The sequence below is a fragment of the Scyliorhinus torazame genome, chromosome 2 (assembly GCF_047496885.1).
Source record: "Scyliorhinus torazame isolate Kashiwa2021f chromosome 2, sScyTor2.1, whole genome shotgun sequence".
NCBI lineage: Eukaryota > Metazoa > Chordata > Chondrichthyes > Carcharhiniformes > Scyliorhinidae > Scyliorhinus > Scyliorhinus torazame.
Window position 1 is genome coordinate 67,860,115 of NC_092708.1, and position 16,415 is coordinate 67,876,529.

The 16,415-nt window shown below is 48.2% G+C and overlaps 1 protein-coding gene across 2 annotated transcripts in view; it reads right to left on the reverse strand.

Moving 5' to 3' along the window:
- thsd7ba (thrombospondin, type I, domain containing 7Ba) overlaps positions 1-16,415 on the reverse strand; it is a 1,603,431-nt gene that overhangs the window by 247,990 nt on the left and 1,339,026 nt on the right. For both annotated transcript variants that reach the window (XM_072472193.1, XM_072472199.1), the window contains exon 21: positions 3,870-4,015. In XM_072472193.1, coding sequence (XP_072328294.1) covers positions 3,870-4,015 — 146 coding nt within the window. The remainder of the gene's footprint in view (positions 1-3,869; positions 4,016-16,415) is intronic.

The window sequence follows — 16,415 nt, forward strand, 5'->3', positions numbered from 1 at the left end:
TAGTGGTCCCTCTTTCTCTCACTCTTGTGAAGTTGCTCTAGTGGGGCGCTTCCGGGTGACATTTCACCATCACAGGAGAGAGACTCACACAGGCGTAGGTGGCAGTCAAGGTAACTGGTGTGGCATAAGGACAACCTCACTGGTTAGGCATAAACAGTGAGACTTGCCCCCTCTCTCTTGCGAAGCTGTCCCAGTGCGACACTTCCGGGTCGTGGTTTTTAACACCTGCAGGAGAGAGACACCCACAGTTATCTGTGACACCCAATACCAGCCTGTTGTGGAGTAAAGGAAACCCTTTTCGTTACATTAGGGAAGATATGTGTTTGGGCAGAAACTCAAATTGGAAGACTTATAAGCTTTGTTACAATGCATTATGCTCATCTGCATTGTAGATCCTCTGGATCAAAGTCAAATCATGCTGAAAATATTTAGCAAACCAAAGGTAGCTTTAAGGGATTCATATTTGTATTGTTAAACATTCAAAACAAGGTATAGTTTAAGTGGGTTTAAGTTAATGTTTCTATGGCTGAAAGGGACCTGATTTGGATTTGTTTATTGTCACATGTACCGAGGTACAGTGAAAAGTATTGTTCTGCGTATTGTATATAACCTGTAGTTAGATTCATGTTGGACAAAGGTGTGTGTATGTGCGGGGGTTGGTTTCAGTTCAAACTGGGATTCTATTGCGACAGAGCGAGCTACGGCATGAAGAGTAGGGAGAGTTGCTTGACAACCAAAGGCTCTTGTAAAATTAAAAAATGGCTTTTATTGTTTAGTTTTAGCTGGGAGCTACAGCAGTTTGTAGATAGACAGTCAGAATGGGAACAGATCCCACAGCTCTGCTAAAAGCAATTATTTTAGAAAGCTAAAGAGACAAAGTGAAAGAGGGCTGCAGGGGGGACTGTCAACAGGTACCAGGGTGGAGAAAGAGGTACCCTGTGCCAGGGTATCCCACTGTCCTTTGACACTGGGAGTGTCATCGAAGACTGCACCCACCTGAGGACGTGTCACATATCTCTGTGCCATAATGGTGGACACATTGAGCACCATAGGCTTTGCCAGTCACCTGGTGACAATGCTGATAAAAGTCACCAAGGCCCTTAATTTTTACTCTTCTGGTGCATTCCAGGAACCCACTGGAGATATGTGTATCATCTCCTAAAGAGTGAGCACATCATTGCACCGAGGTGGTAACCAATGCCCTTTATGCGAGGGCCAGCTAATAGGTCTACTATCACACTGCTCTAGACAGTCAGTCTGAGACAGTCAATGTATTCAGAAGCATTGCACATTCTTCCTGCACAAGGTATCATGGATTGCAAGTCTGTGGCCATAAAAGTTCCCACAGGCAACCAAGTCACCGTCCTTAACAGGAAGGGATTCCATTCCATTGTGTCCAAAGGCCAGCCATGGATTCCCAGATGCCTCAGCTTTTCACTTACCCCACATGGCTTCTTACTATTAGGACGGCATGGTGGCATAGTGGTTAGCACTGCTGCCTCACAGTGCCAGGGACCTTGGCTCAATTCCAGCCTTAGGTGACAGTCTGTGCAGAGTTTGCACTTTCTCCCTGTGTCTGTGTGGGTTTCCTCCACTTTCCTCCCATTCTAAATTGCCCCAAAGTGTCCAAAGGTTAGGTGGGGCTACGGGGATTGGACGGACGATTGGGCCTCGGTAGGGTGGTCCTTTGGAGGTTCGGTGCAGTTTCAATGGGCCTATTGGCCTCCTTCTGCACTGTAGGGTTTGTATGAAAGAGATACCCATTAAAGAAATGACTGCCGACCTCCTTGGATACAAACACATGAGAAATACAGCACCAGCCACAAGGCGAACCCTACCAACCATTTAACAGACCATAGATCTCCTGAAGGAAGGTGAGATTCTGGTGGAGAACTTCAATATGCCTCAGAAAGTGTCTCCCAGATTGTAGTGGTCTGATGTTCTCTACACAACCTGGTGCTGCAAAGAGATGAGGCCCTGGCAAGTGACGATACAGTGGAGCATGAGAAATCCTTAGATGAGCAGGATGATAAGGCAAACTCCCAATAGGTGGCACCATAGCTCTTTACTTTGGGGCCACTCAAAAGCATTGGGACTCAGTCACTCTGAAGTGACATTGCAAGGTGACTGGGAGACTTGCACCCTTGACTGAGCTCCTTTCACAGGAGATGTTGTAGACTCGCCCCATTCCCACTAATATGGTTGGCTGCCTCTCCCCAATAATTCCCTTGGGGAATGTAATGTGAGCTACTCAACCTTGTGGAGTGGAGAAGGTCACTGATGCACATGTGGAGCCATCCAGGCTATCCGGACAAGCCTATGGTCACTGACCTCCTCTATGTTCTCCATCCAGGCTGGCTTGGTTAGACAGGAAGACCTCCTCCTTTGAGATATGGGGAAGAAGATATTCCACCTTCCTTGAGTAGCCTGGAAGAGAACATGCAAGGGGTCTTCACAGAGCCGTGGGGTCAGCCAGGATCTTCCTTCCTTAGGCCTACGCTATTCCTGCTTTTGGCCCCAGCGTCTGCTTCTCATCTGTGGTGATGTGGTGGCGTAATGATAGAGTCACTGGCCTAGTAATCCATAATGCTCTGGGGACCTGGGTTCCATTCCCACTCTGGCAGATGATGAAATTTGAAGTCAATAAAAATCTGGAATGAAAATCCATGTCCTTTTGGGAAGGAAATCTGCCAGTGTTACCTGGTCTGGCCGACATGTGATTCCAGACCCTAGCAACATGGTTGATTCTTAAATGCCCTCTGAAATGTCCAAGCAAGCAACTCAGTTCAAGGGCAATTTGGGACGGGCAAGAAATTCTAGCCCAGCCACTGATTCCCACATCACATGTAAGAGTAAAAAAAAATCATGTAATGTCTTGACCATTGTTTCTTCTACTCCATGCAGCAAATTGCCAAACACAGAATGCAATAGAAAATTTTATGATGTTATCTACCTGTGCTTTCAGTCAATCACATTAATTTTAAAAACAAATCAAGGAAATGGAGGTTTCCTGTATTAATTAGTAAAAATATATATTCCGGAAGTAACTCAAATTAAAAATTACTCAAACGGTTCAAATTTCAAATTGCAGGAGGATTGTGAAATTGCGGCCAGAATTTTTTCTATCTCCACTCTGATATCTTCCAACAGCCAAGGGATATGCCATCAGGGACCCGATGCATTGAGCTTCACCCATTCTTTCAAAATGAGTTATTTTTCGACACTTATCTCTGACAATTGTTCCAATTTTTAGTACATCTACATTTCCATCTGCTTCAGCAATGTAAAATCTGATGCAAAATACATAATCACGGGTTGGAGAATGTTAACCGTGTGTGGTTTAACCTGGTTGTACCTTAGCTATGCCACCACACTCCACATTTGGGCATCCTCCTTTATCCATCAAAATAGTTTTTTGGCTTCAGTTCAAGGTTGGGTTCTTGCCTCATTAAAGAAAACGGTTTCATCTCAAGGTTACTCAGGTAACATCAAGCTGCTTACTGATTGCAAGAGAAATGCAAAGCAGATATGAAGCAATCCATTTTGGAAAGAATGTGAGAAGATACAACTGGAAAATAGAGTCAGATATTTTGGATGCCTCGTACAAATTTAATCTCCTGCCAGTCCAGGCATGGAGTTGGCTTCAACCCATGCTTCTCACAAGAGGAAGACATCAAGTGGTGTGAGGTCTCCAAGGGAAGGGATAACTTCAGCTAAGTGAGCAAAAACAAGTCTCATTGTCCCTTTAATTGTTAGTATCCTTCCTCTTGTCAGCTACGATTTGTATTCTTCAAAGACTGCAGTCAGATGAACCTGCACAAAGTAATTTTGCAATCCCAAGACAAGCTATAATAAAATGATAATCTTACCTCCACTTTGCATGCAGACCATTCACCAAACACCCAGCTATAACATGGCTTAATAAGGCAAGGTCGGTGTTGAGATAGTTGGGAGAAGCAAGGTCTTCCTTCTCCATGGGCCTTTTGTAGCACATGCCTGGTGCGCTTCATGTGGCCTAAAAAAGTAAACAAATGATTTTCATACCAAACAGTTCATCACAGCTGATTAGCAACGGGGATGCAGTATATTTTCAAATTTTGTTTGACACTAAAGTACTTAATAAATCTAAAGCATATCCGAACACGCTGGTACTTTCAAAACATGCATATTAAGGGAGAAAATAATTCAAAACGTAACGCCAGTTAGAGCTTATGCCAAAAGCAAAGCTTTCTGTTTGTAATGGCCGGAATCTGCGGTCCACGTTCGTCATCTGAGACTGATAATGATTTTAGGTGTTTGGCATGCACAGAACAAGATGGAAATCTAGAAGTTGTTGTTATTGAGCCAATGCTCCTCCGAAAGGTATGCTGTTTAAGTTCAGTACAGAATGCCAACTCCAATACAGTCATGAATTGGTGAGATCTTCCAGTCTTTCGCTCTGAAAACCCTGGAAAAAGTTGCATTTGTTGAATAAGGTGTAACTAAGGTTCACATAGAAACATAGGACTTCAGAGCAGGGAGAGTGCATTCAGTCCGTTGAGCCTGCCCTGCCATTTGATAGGATCATGGCTGATCAGGTTGTCACCTCAACTCCACTTTCCTGCCTGCCATCCAGAACCCTGGGCGTCATTCTCCGACACCCCGCCGGGTCGGAGAATGGCCGTTGGCTGCCGTGAATCCCGCCCCCGCCCCCGCCGAAGTCTCCGCTCCCGGAGATTGGGCGGGGGCGGGAATCCGGCTGTGCCGGTTGGCGGGACCCCCCGCTGGATTCTCCGGCGCGGATGGGCCGAAGTCCCGCCCAGAAATTGCCTGTCCCGCCGGCGTAAATCAAACCTGGTATTTACCGGCGGGACCAGGCGGCATGGGCGGGCTCCGGGGTCCTGGGGGGGGGGCGGGGCGATCTGACCCCGGGGGGTTTCCCCACGGTGGCCTGGCGCGCGATCGGGGCCCACCGATCCGCGGGCGGGCCTGTGCCGTGGGGGCACTCTTTCCCGTCAGCCTCCGCCATGGCCTCCACCATGGCGGAGGCGGAAGAGACTCTCCCCACTGCGCATGCGCGGGAAACTGACAGCGGCCGCTGACGCTCCCGCGCATGCACCGGGAAACTGACAGCGGCCGCTGACGCTCCCGCGCATGCGCCGCATTCCCGCGCCAGCTGGCGGGGAAACAAACGCCATTTCCACCAGCTGGCGGGGCGGAAATCCCTCCGGCGTCGGCCTAGCCCCTCAATGTTGGGGCTAGGCCGCCAAAGATGCGGAGCATTCCGCACCTTTGGGCCGGCGCGATGCCTGTCTGATTGGCGCCGGCTGTGGCGCCAGTCGGCGGACATCCCGCCGTTGGGTGAGAATTTCGCCCCCTGACTCCCTTGCTTATTAAAAACCTATCTAACTCAGCCTTGAATAAATCCAATGATCCTGCCTCCACCGTTTTCCGGTGTAAAGAGTTCCACAGACTAACAATCCCCTGAGAGAGATAAAAGAAATCCACTCATCCCTATCATAAATGGAAACCTTCTTACTTTTAGACGGTGTCCCCTAGTTCTCGTCTTCCCCACAAGAGCAAACATTTTCCTGTCATCCAGCCTGTAAAATACACTCAGCATGTTATGCATTTCAATAAGATCAATCCTTAAGTGCAGAAGAAGGCCATTTGGCCTATCGAGTCAGCACCAACCCTTTGAAAGAACACTTTACTTAGACCCGCTCCCCCACCCTATCCCTGTAACCGCATGAATGGATCATGGCCAATCCATCTAGCTTGTACCTCTTTGGACTGTGGGAGGAAACAGGAACACCCAAAGGAAACCCATGCAGACACGAAGAGAATGTAAAAACTCGAATGTACAAACTCTGCACAGTCACCCGGGTCCCTGATGCAGTGAGCCAGCAGTGCTAACCAGCGTGCCACCATGCCGCCTCTTGTTAGATATTTTGTATCACAAACACACCAAGTATTGATCTGGTCATCAACTCAAGAAGATTTATCAAAGGAGATATTTTCTTTATTACTTAGCTCCAGGCAAAAATTGAAAAACAGACAGTAAGGTCACAGCTGACAAACCACTTGTACTAAAATGTTGAAATAGAAAATCAAGCACAGCCTCGAATGTAAAGTGCACTTTCATTGCACATTCCTACAACTCCACAATGTATTCCTGAATTATTCATGTCATATCCATAGGTGGTCAAACAGTTGGAGAATTAGAACTAAACATAAAAGGAAAGCAGTGACACAGGGAAGAGATATATCAAAATCGGAAATTAACTTTAATTAAGTCTTGAGTTAGAGATGCAAAGGTCATTAAAGGGTATTCAATACTCACAAAAGAAACCACTCAATATCCACTCGGTGATTTGTTTGGATTATGAAGTTAATTAGAAAAATATCTTGAATGGAACAGATTGAAATTTGAATAATGAAAGTCGCCATAGTCCCTGAGGACCAAAAACTACTGTCTTTTGAGAGAGAGAGCTGGCTGGTGGTAATTTAACCCGAGGGTCACCACACCTCAGGCAAGGGGCAAGGTTGAGCGGGCCTTCATGGATAACCTCCGCCGGTATGGGAATTGAGCAGATACTGTTGGCATCTCACCACATCACGAACCAGCCATCCAACCAACTGGCTTAACCAACTCCCATAAACTGAAATTCAATTACTGTTACAAAGATATGCTTAATCAGTAAAAGGATAATTTATTTTGATTAGGGAGCATCAGCAGCTCCTCAGTGTTCACTATTACATCCATAAGTGGGGAGCAGCTTTGAAAGGAAAATGCCCCACCAGGAAGCTTTACAATGGGCCTTGCACTCCAATGTGAACAGCAAAAACCTAGAGTTGTAGAATCAGAAGCCACAGAATTTGGCTCCATAATATCCAAAGTTTCAGCACTTGTGTGCTGTTGTGACATGAATAAGGCACCTGAATTATGCACACACATTTTCGAAGCAGCCTGTGGTTGACATATTTTTGGCGAGGTCAGTAGTATTGGCATTAACAGAATGCACCAGAAATGTGCACAGTAAGCAGAATGTGACGCCATTGAACAAGTAACACTGATTTGATGTCTGCATTGCCATTTTTGACCTCAATGTTATGTTAAAGGGGTGTAATATATATACTACTCATTTGTCTTGCCGAGTTATACTTAACTTGATGATAAACACTCTTAAATCTTCCAGTTGATGACAAATTATTTATTGAGTAACAAAATAATATACTTGTGATTTCTTTACTTTAATACTTTGACTAGCAGTTGAATTAACAAAGAGTAAATTAAATTAACAATAAATATAATACTCTGCATTCTGAGCTGGTCACAATTCTATCCTCTAGCTACAATGCACACAAAGAGAAGAGCGGGAAAACTGCTTGAGCTTGCTTATATACTCCCTGTTAGTGTTGTCCTCTCGTGATCATCTGACTGTACTGACTGCACATTAACTAATCCTGTATTGACATATACAGAGATTACTACACTCAACACTTCTGTTCATTCCCTCAATTAAACAGGCACAGCAGCAGGAAGGACCCACTGATCAGCACACTATAAAGGGATCATCAAATATTTTCAGGTTAGATGCTGATTTGTTTCAATTGGCACTCTCTGAATGTGTGGGTGTGCTGTGCGCTTTCTACTGCTGTTTAAAGTTGGTGAAGTTGACAAGATTGGTGCTGCATGTGAAAAGTGTCTTCCTTCTGACTTTAAAGATTCTGGTCAGATCACTTGCTCCAAGTCATGGGTGCGGTAGTTGCCGTCCATTTTTGCCTGTGGCAAAAAAGCGTGATAGAGCACAGGCAGCAAAAAAGAAGAAAAGCTTGCAGAGGTAGGAGGAGGATGGGGAGAAGGGATGTCAGCAGGAAGTTGTGCCTACTCAAGTCTTCCAGGAGGAGTGTGTGCACCATCTCTATTTCACAAAGGAGATGCAAATGAAAATCCGCGACCTCTTGCAGACAGACCTATAGCCTCAAAGAAAGGCAAGTGTGGCATTACCAGTGGCTGCGAAGGTGACTGTGGCTAAAGAACTTCTTCATGTCAGGATCCTGCCCGACTGCAGCACATGACATCTCGAACGGGCCCAGTTCAACGGCCACTACTGCAGACTGCCACACTTTGGGTGGAACTTTATGGCATCTCAGGGAGCTAGCTGGCAGCCTGGAGGTGGAGTGGAGAGTAAAATCTGGTGCCATATCTGCCGCCTACCCACCTCACTGGTATTTTACAACTTGCCCTGTCTCGGGCCTACTGAGGTCCTTAAGTCACAGAATGCCGACAGTGCAGAAGGAGAGCACTCCACCCAGGTCCAGGCCCCTGCCCACCCCACCCTATCCCAGTAACCTAAACTGCACAACCCTGGACATAAGGTGCAATTTATCAAGGCCAATCCACCTAACCTGCACACCTTTGGACTGTGGCAGGAAATTGGAGCATCCGGAAGAAACCCATTGTGCAGCCAACAGAAGCCAGTGTCTTGTACTCCCCAATGGTAGTGTCCTCCTCTGTGAGTTCCCCTCCTGAACAGGGCTCTTCACTCAAGCCAGCCTGGCCCGTGTGAACCCCAGACTTACCTGGATCTCCAAATCTATGGCTCCTTGGCTTTCAGGAATGCCTGCAGAGAGCTGCTGGCTACATCAGCAACTCTCGGAGGTGAGACTTGCACCCCAGATGGGTTGGGGGTGTGGGTATGAGGGTCCCATGACCAGGTAAAATCCCAACCTTTTTCATAGAATTTATAGTGCAGAAGGAGGCCATTCGGCCCATCGAGTCTGCACCGGCTCTTTTGAAAGAGCACCCTACCCGATCTCACACCTCCACCCTATCCCCACAACCCTGTAACCCGACCCAAGACTAAGGGCAATTTTGGACACTAGGGCAATTTTAGCATGACCAATCCACCTAACCTGCACATCTTTGGACTGTGGGAGGAAACCGGAGCACCCGGAGGAAACCCACGCACACACGGGGAGAACGTGCAGACTCCGCACAGACAGTGAACCAAGCCGGGAATCGAACCTGGGACCCTGGAGCTGTGAAGCAATTGTGCTAAGCACTATGCTACCGTGCTGCCCTTTTCAGAAAACCTTATCAAAGGGCTCGCCTGGGATCTTTCGCAAATCTCGACACCGAGACACCCAAAGCGAGAATCATACCCCTACACCAACGAGCCCCTCCGCTCGTACCATGGCACGAAAGGGGATAGATTATTATTTTTCTGACCGAAGAGAAGTTGACATACTGCATTTGAGCTTGACCATGGTGTATGGATTTTTAGGTATCACACCTAAATGCTGACAAAATGTTTCAATCTCTAAATGTAACTGGTGCATGACCATGCTCGGTATATCATTCAGGTGATTGCCCAATATCCTGGCAGCAGCCATTATGCCTTTATCCTGCATGGGTTCACTACTCCCTCAGTATTTCAGTCACACATCAAACCTTTTTTTAAAATAAATTTAGATTACCCAATTATTTTTTCCAATTAAGGGGCAATTTAGTGTGGCCAATCCACCTACACTGCACATTTTTGGGTTGTGGGGGCGAAACCCACGCAGACACACATCAAACCTGAGGGTGACTGATGGATGGCAAGGACCATCGCTGGCCACCTGGCTTATGACTCCAGTGCATGACCCAACCACATCACTCTGGCAATGAGAATCATGGTAAAATATCACCAGGCAGAAGATTGTAGTAGCCACGCAACAGTTTAGCTGCCTGGACTGCTGTGAAAAAGCCTCACAGTTCTTGCCAGAGTGTGCTTCACAATATGTCTTGGTCTGCTGTCTCCTACATAACTTCACAATCATGAGGGTGCTGATCTTGCCAGCAAAGATACATCCAACAGCCAAAGAGAGGGAAGGGGTGAGGATGAAGAGGAAGGGAGAAGACAACCAACAAATTCCCTTTCTGGTTGGGCTGTCCTTGATTGGCTTATCTACTTATGGTGCCTTTAAACACAACCACAAATCCCTGATCACCAGCAGTCACATTCTTTCATTTTCCTTCATTGATGACAACAGTCTCTTGACCACAATGTTGAAATAAGAGCCACAACAGAACAACAATTCCAAACCAGCTTTGTCAAACAAACCATCCAATATTCCATACAAAAAACAAATAAATCACCCTTATGCATTCTCTAAATGCCTATCTTGCCGATACCTTTGTGTGATGCAGTGTTCCCACATGGTGCTATCGCCCTGGCTTTATCATGCTTCCTGGAAGTACAGGAGGGTGCAGATTGCCTTATAGGATTACTCCAAGCAATATGACACTAAAAGGCCTGGCTTTGGACTACACCACTTCAACATGCAGATGACAGCTGTCTGAGCTGGACGGCTGAGAGGATACAGTAAGTGGCAGTGGTGGGAGAATGAATGTCATCATCGTGAAAGAAAAAAAGCAAGGTTTTGCTCCACAGAGCCATTGACACACTCCCAGATAGTGCCTGAGCAATCCCAGTAATCTGTTCGAGCAGTGGTCTCTGGGAGCTGTGATGACAGCATTTTTAGTCTGCAGGATATCAAGCTGGGATTTCATAACCTGGGTCTGAATATGCACAGCAGCACTGAGATATTGGGTGGCTTCTGTTGATGTTACAAGGGAAGCTGAGACATTAGCCATCAGGTGCTCTATCATAGTTGAGGCTAAATTTTTCTCATGGAATTAGTTACTACTTTTTTGCTGTAAAGTTCGTGCTCCAAGGCATACATAAAGCCAAACTAGTGCCAGACTCCTCCATGCTCCTTGACAGTAATCATAGATTTTCTGGTGTTTGCACCAATATATCATGGTGCAAACACACACACTGATGGACACACAGTGGGACCAATCAACACACACAACACCGCAGCCAATCACCAGTTAGAGCACACGCACTAAAAAGACAGGGGCATCAGAGTTCCCGCTCATTCGAGCTGCAGCTTCCTAGTAGGACAGAGCTCACAGCCTGCAGCACAGACATTCACCATGTGCTGAGTGCATCACCTGGTTAGGACAAGGCAAAAGTCTTTAGTTAAAGCTAATATCGTGTTAACAGTGAGAGTATGTTAAACAGTTAATGACTCAATAACATAGTGTTGCACTATTTCAAGTGTTGGTGACCTGTATGTGTTCCACGGATCCAGAGCGCCCAACACAACGGCAGGCCTCCCAAAGCAGCAGAAATTTCAATCTGCCAGCTCATCAGCATTCTGTACCTCACCCCATTTAAATTCTCATCAACACTAATAAAGATTATTATCATTATTAATCTGAGTCGTGGATGATCATAGAATTTACAGTGCAGAAGGAGGCCATTTGGCCAATCGGGTCTGCACCGCCCATTGGAAAGGGCATCCTACTTAAACCCATGCCACCACTCTATCCCTGTAACCCAGTGACCCTATCTAACCTTTTGGACCCTAAGGGGCAATTTAGAATGGCCAATCAACCTAACTTGCACATCTTTGGACTGTGGGAGGAAACCAGAGCACCTGGAGGAAACCCACACAGACACAGGGAGAACGTGCCTAGACAGTGACCCAAGACGGCAATTGAACCTGGGACCTGGAGCTCTGAGGCAGCAGTGCTAACCACTGTGCCATCATGCCAACCATAAGTCCTCTGGAGCAGAACTCATGTACACCCTCACCCTCCAGTTAGCTGGAATCTGTGTGACCCTTTCCCTCTGCCCTGGCTGCCCGTTACTCACACACTCATACACAATGAATCACCACATGCAGCGATGGCCTCTCAGCTATCCTCTGAATAATGTGCTGTGTCAGTGTCTGAGGAGGTGGCAGCCGGTGTGAGATTGAGTTACAGTGTTTCTTCACCACCAGCATCCTGCCCCTTTTGGCACTCTCGCTCACTCCTGCACTATTGACCGTCAGTTGACAGTTCCTGGGTATTTAAAAGAAGAAGGGTAGGGTTGTAGCGAGGGCCAAGGGAGCAAAAAAGGTACATGCTTATACCATGCAGTTTGTAAATCATAGAGGTTAAGGAATGATGGGGAAGGTGCAAGATGAGAAGGTGGATTAGGGAGGGACATACTGGCATCTTTGAGAGTTTCAGTCCCTTTCCTGCCCATGGCCTCAGCAGTGACCAAACTAATGATTGCAAATACTTCTGTTCCATGGGGGTAAGGACTGGCAGCCGTGTCCCTTCCCCTCCAGTTAGCTATTGCTGCCTGCTAAAGAGTGCCACCATATCCTAAAAGTGTGACAGTGAGTGTGACGCAGTGCTTTTGGGTGCAGTGCCTTTTACAGCTCAATAACTGGCAAGGTGCTCAAGAGGTGAGACGTGGGTGTGAAGATTGCAACAGAGATAAGAATCTGAGGGGGAGGTGAAGCTATGAATGTGAAGTATGAGTCATGCTTATTATAAAATGTTAGTTAAGCAAAATAGGGATAGTGAATGGAATAGTTTGTGAGGCCAGGGGTTCATTTCTAAGGACATGGCATTTGAAGATATATTCACTGATCTTGGGCGAGATTCTCCGACACCCCCCCCCCCCCCCCCCCCCCGGCACCCCCCCCCCCGCCCCCCGGCCAGGTCGGAGAATTGCCGGGGGCTGGCGTGAATCCCGCCCCTGCCGGTTGCCAAATTCTCCGGCACCGGATATTCGGCGGTGGGTGCTGTGCGGTTGGTGGATACAGCGGTTGGTGGGCCCCCCCGCGATTCTCCGGCCCCGATGGGCCGAAGTCCCGCCGCTAAAATGCCTGTCCCGCCGGCGTAGATTAAATCACCTACCTTACCGGCGGGATGAGGTGGCGCGGGCGGGCTCCGGGGTCCTACAGGTCGATCTGGCCCCGGGGGGTGCCCCCACGGTGGCCTGGCCCGCGATCGGGGCCCACCGATCCGCGGGCGGGCCTGTGCCGTGGGTGCACTCTTTCCCTTCCGCCTTCGCCACGGTCTCCACCATGGCAGAGGCGGAAGAGACTCCCTCCACTGCGCATGCGCGGGAATGCCGTCAGTGGCCGCTAACGCTCCCGCGCATGCGCCGCCCGGAGATGTCATTTCCGCGCCAGCTGGCGGGGCACCAAAGGCCTTTTCCCCCAGCTGGCGGGGCAGAAATTCGTCCGGCGCCGGCCTAGCCGCTTAAGGTTGGGGCTCGGCCCCCAAAGATGCGGAAAATTCTGCACCTTTGGGGCGGCGCGATGCCCGACTGATTTGCGCCGTTTTGGGCGCCAGTTGGCGGACATCGCGCCGATATCGGAGAATTTTGCCCCTTGACTTCAAATGTAAGGGACGCGATTCTCCACTCCCATGCCGGTTGGGAGAATCGCCTGGGCCGCCAGAATTTCCGGGGACGCCGGTCCGACGCCCTCCCGCGATTCTCCCAAGCGACAGGAACGGCCCAGTCAAGTTTCGCGGGCCGCAGGCCGGAGAATCGCCGGAGACACCGAAAATGGCGATTCTCCGGCACCCCCGCTTTTCTGAGGCCCGGATGGGCTGAGCGGCCAGGCCAAAACGGCTGGCTCCCCCCGGCACCATCCACACCTGGTCGCTGCAGTCGTGGGCGGTGCGTGAACGCTGGGAGGGCGGCCTGTAGGGTGGCGAGGGGGGGCCCTGCACCGGGCTTTACCTGGAATGTGGGGTGGCCCGCAATCGGTGTCCACCGATCGTCGGGCCGTCCTCTCTGAAGGAGGACCTCCTTCCTTCCGCGGCCCTGCAAGATCTGTCCCCCATCTTCTTGCGGGGCAGACTTAGAGTGGACGGCAACCACGCACGCGCGGATGACGTCCGTTATGCGGCCGCGTCATCTATGCGGCGCCGCTTTTACGCGGGTGACAAGGCCTGGCGCGTGTAGATGACGCGGCCCCGATCCTGGCCCATTGTCAGGGCCTGACTCGGTCGGGACCAGGGCCGTTCCGTGCCGTCGTGAACCTCGACGGCGTTCACGACAGCGCGGCCACTTCGGCGTGGGTGTGGAGAATCCCGCCCAAGGTCATTCAACTTCTTCCTGCACTGCATCCAGGTCCTCAGCACTAGACTGCTTGTGTTGATAGCAATGACTCCCTGCTGTCAATTCCTTCTGCGTGTCTGCCTGGCCCCCTCTGGATGGAGAGCATTTCCCCTCTGTACATTTTCTGACCCAGGCCTCCACTGCGGCATCAGAAAACATTGGAGCCCTCTACTCTGTTGTGTCATTTTCACTCTTAGAATGTTGTGTGCAACAGTTTCAGCATCTACTTTAGCTAGAATTCAGCTTAATTCCCTTTAAAAGCTGCAGAGCTGTACTGAACTAGAGCAAGCTAGCTTTAAGTGGTGCTAGCTTTTCATGAATTTGGGCCACCTGCTGAAGCATGCAGCTACTCAGCAGCATAATTTGTGCTGGACTGCGTGCCAATATAATGCAGATTTTCAGCCCAAAGTTTGCGTGCTCCCTGCATCACAACAAATGGGTCTGCATCCCTTTGCCTGTTTTCGGTCCATATCCATTTTCCCCTCCATAGACCATTCAGCCATTGTTTGTTAGGTCAGTGTTAGCTCTTCAATTGGAGTTATCTACTCTAATTCAGTTTTCTAGACTTTTCTCTGCAACCTTGCATATTCTTTCTTTCCAAATATCTATTCAGTTCTGTTAAGAACATTTTGGTCGGCAGCACGGTGGCGCAGTGGGTTAGCACTGTGGCCTCACGGCGCCGAGGTCCCAGGTTCGATCCCGGCCCTGGGACACAGTCCGTGTGGAGTTTGCACATTCACCCCTTGTTTGCGTGGGTTTCGCCCCCACAACCCAAAAGATGTGCAAGCTAGGTGGACTGGCCACACTGAATTGCCCCTTAATTGAAAAAAAATGAATTGGGTACTCTAAATTTATTTTAAAAATAACATTTTGGTCTCTGCATCTGTAGCCACTTGCGAAACGCATTCCATGACCAAATGGCCTATGGTGTGAAAATAGCTTGCAAATTCCCGTTTTGTGGTTCCAATGATAATCCTAAATCGGCAACATTATCAATTAGCAACCAGCAGAAACAATCTTTCCCTAGATTTATTCTCATAGTTTAATAGGTCTCTACAGGGTTCCATTTTAAACGCATCTGTTCCAGGGAAGAGAATTCCAAATTTTTGAGCTTGACTTCATAACCGACACTCTTCGTTCACAGTTAAGACAATTTAAAGTACGTACACCTCTACTTTAAAAAATAACTGTTATTTGTCAGGAGATATCTCAGCCGTCCCAGGGGCATTCACTTCAGCACGTTCAAATTTATGTTGCAGGGAGTGATTATCTGTGGTGAGCTTCGTCCCTCATATTCACCTGAACAATGACACATGTTGAAAGTGAAACTACAATTATGAAATATTACAGTTTGGCATCCTTATAAAAAGCCAGAATAAAGCAGTCATTCAAGAGAATGCTCACCTCATATTTTATTATTTTATACATATTAAATATATATTGCCACCATGGGCGGCATGGTGGCACAGTGGTTAGCACTGCTGCCAGGGACCCGGGTTCAATTCCAGCCTTGGGTGACTGTCTGTGTGGAGTTTGCATGTTCTACCCGTGTCTGTGTGGGTTGCCTCCGGGTGCTCCCATTTCCTCCCACAGTCCAAAGATTAGGTTAGGTGGATTGACCATGATAAATCACCCCTTAGTGTTCAAAAGGTTAAGTGGTGTTACTGGGTTACGGGGATAGGGTGGGGGCGTGGGCCTAGGTAGAGTGAACATAGAACATAGAACATTACAGCGCAGTACAGGCCCTTCGGCCCTCAATGTTGCGCCGACCTGTAAAACCACTCTAAAGCGCATTTACACTATTCCCTTATCTATGTCCATATGTCTATCCAATGACCATTTGAATACCCTTAGTGTTGGCGAGTCCACTACTGTTGCATGCAGGGCATTCCACACCCTTACTACTCTCTGAGTAAAGAACCTACCTCTGACCTCTGTCTTATATCTATCTCCCCTCAATTTAAAGCTATATCCCCTCGTGCTAGACATCACCATCCGAGGAAAAAGGCTCTCACTGTCCACCCTATCCAATCCTCTGATCATCTTGTATGCCTCAATTAAGTCACCTCTTAACCTTCTTCTCTCTAACGAAAACAGCCTCAAGTCCCTCAGCCTTTCCTCATAAGATATTCCCTCCATACCAGGCAACATTCTGGTAAATCTCCTCTGCACCCTTTCCAATGCTTCCACATCCTTCCTATAATGCGGTGACCAGAATTGCACGCAATACTCCAAATGCGGCCGCACCAGAGTTTTGTACAGCTGCAACATGACCTCATGGCTCCGAAACTCAATCCCTCTACCAATAAAAGCTAACACACCGTACGCCGTCTTAACAACCCTCTCAACCTGAGTGGCAACTTTCAGGGATCTATGTACATGGACACCGAGATCTCTCTGCTCATCCACACTGCCAAGAATCTTACCATTAGCCCAGTACGCTGTCTTCCTGTTATTCCTTCCAAA